The sequence below is a fragment of the Tauraco erythrolophus genome, chromosome 11 (genome assembly GCF_009769465.1).
Source record: "Tauraco erythrolophus isolate bTauEry1 chromosome 11, bTauEry1.pri, whole genome shotgun sequence".
Classification (NCBI taxonomy): domain Eukaryota; kingdom Metazoa; phylum Chordata; class Aves; order Musophagiformes; family Musophagidae; genus Tauraco; species Tauraco erythrolophus.
This window is the reverse complement of record NC_141475.1, coordinates 30,224,212-30,229,949: the sequence shown is the minus strand read 5'-3', so window position 1 is coordinate 30,229,949 and position 5,738 is coordinate 30,224,212. Positions and strand designations below refer to the sequence as shown.

Below are 5,738 nucleotides of genomic sequence, written 5' to 3'. Positions count from 1 at the left end.
AAAATAACAAATGACTAGCTCAACTTTCTCAAAGAAAAGAAAATTCACTAGAACTTTATTAACATCAGCTGATTCATTATGTGTTTTCATGTTCATCTTTACAAAGAAGTATTTTGTAGTGTGAAGGAGAACAGTGTGTTGTAAAAATGATGATCCAGAACTAAGAAGGATATCTACTCATGACCTGAGCCCAGATAATGAAATGTCTCATCCACATTAGTAAAATATTAACCGAGGTTATTGGTTGTCATAGAAAATGAGAGGCTGCACTGAACGTAATTTCATTTACAGACATCATGGCTGCGAGAATGTATAAATAACCAGCACACTGCACTTCTGATCAACTGCAGCAACATCTCCGAGGGGACAATTCTACAGGCTCAGCTCATCTAAAGGCACAGCAGAAACCGAATTTTATAAAGTACACCGAGAAGCTCCTTTTTAGAAAACAGTTCTGAGAATATCTGAGAGATTTTCCTTCTGCCTTTAATTGTGTTTGCCGTTTCTTCGAAAAATCATGTGCACGGGAGGCTGTGCTAAGTGCCTGGGAACCACTCTCATTCCCCTGGCTGTGCTGTGTACCCTCGCTAACATTTTATTGTTTTTCCCGGGAGGAACAGTGGTTGAAGACCACCTACACATTACAGATGAGGTTTGGTACTTCGGAGGGATCGTGGGATCTGGTGTATTGGTGAGTATATAAATTCGGACATTCCCACCGTTTCCCCCCCCCCCCACACCGTGACTTTGCATTGTTGAATTTCCTCAGTGCCTCAAATGCAGGTTCCAATATTGCAAATTCTTCTTCAATAAACAAATGAGTTACAAGTTATCCAACAGTTTTGCAATAAGTAATTTAGCGATATGATAAAAAAAAAGACATAGAACTATTATATTTAAAAGCAAATATAACTTGAACTCATCCCAATTCAAAATATATTTCTGTTATTGGTAGATGATCTTTCCTGCCTTGGTATTTTTGGGCCTTAAGAATAATGATTGCTGTGGATGCTGCGGTAACAAGAGCTGTGGAAAGAGGTTTGCGGTAAGTGAGAGGAAACATGGCAAAAAAAGTAGAAGCTACATTGTTACCGACATGATATATGTATCTTCCGCTCACAGTCATTGAGAGATTAGACAGATGCCAACCAGAGCGCAGGACACAGGGCCCTGCCGTTTGGCTGAGTGCTGCAAGGCAGAAATAGCAGGCTGTAAAATCGTGCTGTGCCTTTGATGTTGTGCCACAGGTACCATAACTGTACTGTCTTGCTGTGTTTTGCCGTCACGAGATACTTCCAGTTGCTATTACAATTAAAACTAATTTCTGAAAGATCTGTACTTTGTTTTGCAGAGCATAGCACTTCTCTCTTTAGCTGTTTTTTGTTTGCAGTTTTAAAAATTATTCTGACAGTTGGGCACTACATTCCCAACTCACTACAGACCTACAGAATGGGCTGTGAGTATCTCACTAGGTGCATAGGAAACTTCAGGTTGGAAGAGATCTCGGGAGGTCACCTAATCCACTGAATTTGTTCTTGTATGTTAGCAGAAACACTGTTATTAGGACATGTTCTACATAAGCATAATGTTTAAGATAGCCCCATCAGATATACCAACATAAAAACGCATGTCAACACTCACAGCAAGTCTCGTGGTGAGGTCTGAATAAAAGCTCACAGACCCGAAAGTACCTTTGTTTTTTTCCTCCGCCGGTATCGCTTTGATGCCATAAAAGACAATACACCTCTCCCTACCAACTATTATGGCTACAGTGCTTCAGAATCAAGCCGGGTATTAGATTTGCATGATTTACTTACGGATCGGTACACGTGAAAACGCTGTAACGGAAAGCCAGCAAAATAGAGACGTCCTTCCCAATCCATTCCAACTGCACTATTAGAGCTAATGATGACAAGTACCTGCGAGGAGACAAAGTATGCTAATATGAAACCTGAACGAGAGACTTGGGAAGGAAAAAAATAATTACTTGGTCCAAATATGACCAAGACACCAAAGCCAACTTGTAAAGGGTACTGTAGGGTTTTTTTTAATGCCTTGAGTGGTCCAAGACTTCAGTCTTGTTTCTGATCCCTTGAGAAACATCCACTCCAGTGAAAGCCAGGGCCTTGGAGCACAGCGAGGCCCATCGGCCGGACGCTGCCCGAAGGGCAGGAGTGCCACCTGCTGTGTCAGCACCCACCCCCCGCCTGCAGGCAAGCGGCGCGAGTTCCATTAAAGCTTCTCAATACCAGTGCAGCTATGCATTATGCGTATATTAGGTAATGGCAAACTAATATATTTTAGCTGTTCAGGAGTTGACTATTTTGAACTTCAAGAGCTGAATTTAGACAATGTACCTTCATGTTAATAAGGTGTATTTCATTGTTTGAATGAGAACAAAAATAACATTATTTTTCTTTTCATCAGATGTTTTCTTCTATAATATTTGCTGCAGTTGGAGTTCTGGGAGCTGGATACTGCTTTGTTTTGTCAGCAGTAGCCCTAAACAGAGGCCCTAAATGTCACACTGGAACAGAGTGGACCTATCCTTTCCACGACGGGTAAGGCAAGACAATCAGAAAAAAAAGTTCTACATGTTTTAAGTTTGTGATATGATTTAACTTCCAAAGCCGTTGTATAAAAATGGGAATTACACTGTTTGTCTAAAACACAGAAGCTCTTAGAAGAGCCAGCTATGCACAGTAATACTAAATGAGTCTCGAGCACAGATGTAAAGCACAGCAAATACAATCAAAACTACTGAGTTTCAAAGGAGCCAATAAAGAGAAAAGCACAGCCTTCTAGGTTATTCTTGGGATGAGACGCAGTATACGGGGATAAATTCCAGCTAGATGAAGAGCAGTGACATCTTATATCGAAATTCGATACTACTCAAATAATTAGGATCTATGTGTCATTTTACCTGGGTTATGGCATTTGGAAGTTGTCTGTTCCTCACGCCCTGCAACTCAAACGTGTTTGCTGTCATGTTGTTGATCACTTCCAGAGAGGTGGTGTGAAGAACACGAAACCATAGCAATCCAACTGCTCGGGGCTGAGGTCAGCAAAGGCCCAACTGAAAACAGGGTACGATGTGTTACCAAGGAAAGCAGGACAGACCGACAAGGGCGGCAGTAAAGCCCTCACCACCTGAGAATCTTTTATCCAGTCCTCCCCAGCCCAGAGGGACCTAGTAGCATTTCTTATGTAATACACAACAAAACTACAGATCAGTAATTGTATCTTACACATTATTTGTTCATGGGCCAGTGAGGGCTGGAAACCAACTGCTTTGGTCTAATTCTGGGAGCATTTGGAAAAATATGCACTGTTTCAAACACAATTTTAGTTGCGGTCAAGGAATCACTTGGTAACACAAGAAACAAAACAAGATTAAGAATATGCAGAGGAAATACAGTAAGCAGTTAAGCAGTTCACAATTAAATCAAAATGTGAAAGTAAACTATACTTTTGCTTAATACTGCTGTTCTTTAGATGAGGCATCTAGAACAGCAAAGGTTGTTCTTTTCTGCTCAGAGGGCAAGAGGCGACTGGTCTTGTAGCATTTGAGTTTTGTTAGGAAAACTGAGTTTATTCATCTTTTACCACATTGTTTAGATAACTCACTTGCTTTGTTTTCATTACAATGTAATATAGTAAATTAAGAGAAATATTTAGGGGTAGACAGCGCTTCTCGCCCGGCCCCTGGGTTTCTGCCAAGGAGTTACAGAAGGTGCCCCACTCCCAAGGAGCCCCTGTGAGTCCCATGTCTGCAGGGTTCACTTTGTGGGTGTACCACGTTCTGCCAGATGTCAGCACTGCCTCGTCCTGCAGAGAATCACAACATCAGGAGCACAAACGCTTTCAACAAAAGACATCAGTATGGACGAATATCCGTTTGGCACATGGTTGGCTAAGATCTCTTCTTCCCAAAATACCAGGAACCGCCCAACTGTATCTAACACATTCCCGCTCCAACTGTTCCCTTCTGATGCCCTGTCTTTTCAAATCGATGGCGTCAATTGATCTAAAAATTCAAACGAAATCACGTTCTACATAAGCAGCACCAGCGTGATAATGGGAATTACTTCTCGCAGTACTGAAGCCAACAGGACATCACGACAGTGACAACTTGTCAGCCGTGACAGACCCCCTCTCTGCGAGCTAACGTTGGCTTCTCTGTAACTGCTTTGTTTCCCCCCTCTCCCAGGAACTACCTCGGTAACCACACACTGTGGAGCACGTGTCAGTCACCCAAAAACATCATCCCGTGGAACCTGACCCTCTTCTCCTTGCTGCTCATCATGAGCGGGATCCAGGCAGTGCTCTGTGGCATTCAGGTGGTGAATGGCCTGTTTGGAACAATCTGCGGGGACTGCAACTGCTGCGGCTGTTGTGGGGTGAGCAAATGATGGTGTGCTTTCATTATTTTGTCTACTGATGATAGTTACATATACATAAAAACTAAATCAGCCTTCATTCAGTGCCACAATCATGTTTTCTAAAGTACCGCAGAAACCCTACAGTGTTGCCAGGTGCTGAAAATATGATCTCAGTCCACATTTATGGTGTTCATCTGAGAACTTCTCATAGACATTGGCAAATAATAAAAGCCTTTAAAAGTCACAAGAATAGAAGCCACTAAGTTACCTCCATGTTTTTATTCTTCCAGGGAGATGGAACTGTCTAAAGAATGTGAATATTGCAGACAACCCTCCTTATCTTGGGAGCTCCCTTTTGCAACCATTCCATAAAGCAGCCCTCAGATGCATCGTCTCCGGCTAAGATGAGAATGAAGAGCACTTCACCCCACTAACATTATGAAGACCTGACTCCATTTCTAGCCTTTCCAAAACTCCTCATCATGGAATAAAATAAGTGAAGTTCAACTCTCACATTCATACTTATTTTTGTAAAACAGCTTCCATTTAAAAAGATGGTATTCTCAGGCAAAATATTTTCTCTCCTGACTCAGCTTTCCCACTAGGGATCACCAAACGCTGCTGGTACAAGCTCAGCTGTAATGCAGTTGTGTCTATTTTATTTTGAGGTTTATCAGATGAAAGTATCACAAGTCTCACTTCTTCTGAGTACATGTTTGCGTTACATGGTAAAGTGAGAACTTCTCTCTTCCAGACTTGCTATGATTAAAATGCTCTCTATAAAGACAGTCTTTGCTACAAAAGAGATTCATGAATCTCACGGTGAGGTCTCTCTTCTTGGCTGTGTCCGACGGACAGGTGTACTCAGCAGCACTGCTGAGCAGGTCAGTGTAGGATGACAGTAACAAGCAAAAGAATAGAGTGCTGTGGATCCCTCGTTTGAGGTGTTATGAGTCATCCCGGACACCACGACACCCTGCTTCACACCAGAAATTCAGTGAGAAAGGCCAATTCACAGCCATTTCTCAGCACTGCGGGGATCTGGCTTCTTCACTAATCCATAATCAACTTTCCCTGTCACTCTCACCAGAGGGAATGCAACAAACAGTGCAGCTGTAGAAGATGAAACTGAAAACAGAAAGTATAAGGACATGGGAAGCTTGTAGAGAGACTTTCCCAGCCTACAATTCTATGTACTCCAGAGACCTCCTAAGACAAAGATTCCATCTGTGCCTTTAACTCTTCTTGAGGGATTCCTTCTCCACAAAGCTGCACAGTTGTTTCTTGGGTCACGATATCCCTTCCATAGTCTAACTTCATGCTCTGGGAAGAACCTCCTTTGTTCTAACCCTGCCA

At 42.3% G+C, this 5,738-nt stretch overlaps 1 protein-coding gene across 1 annotated transcript; it reads left to right on the top strand.

Annotated features, from left to right (window-relative positions):
- The first annotated feature begins 517 nt into the window (after positions 1-517).
- TM4SF4 (transmembrane 4 L six family member 4) lies at positions 518-4,690 on the top strand. Its single transcript, XM_009990566.2, has 5 exons — positions 518-691; positions 956-1,045; positions 2,428-2,561; positions 4,211-4,400; positions 4,673-4,690. The coding sequence occupies exons 1-5, from the start codon at positions 518-520 to the stop codon at positions 4,688-4,690; spliced, it is 606 nt and encodes a 201-aa protein (XP_009988868.1).
- Positions 4,691-5,738: the final 1,048 nt, after the last annotated feature.

Coding starts and splice junctions, on each gene's coding strand:
- TM4SF4 (XM_009990566.2), top strand. CDS start 518: ATGTGCACGGGAGGCTGTGCTAAGTGCCTGGGAACCACTCTCATTCCC. Junction 692..955: donor TCGTGGGATCTGGTGTATTG/GTGAGTATATAA, acceptor TGTTATTGGTAG/ATGATCTTTCCTGCCTTGGT. Junction 2,562..4,210: donor ACCTATCCTTTCCACGACGG/GTAAGGCAAGAC, acceptor CCCCTCTCCCAG/GAACTACCTCGGTAACCACA.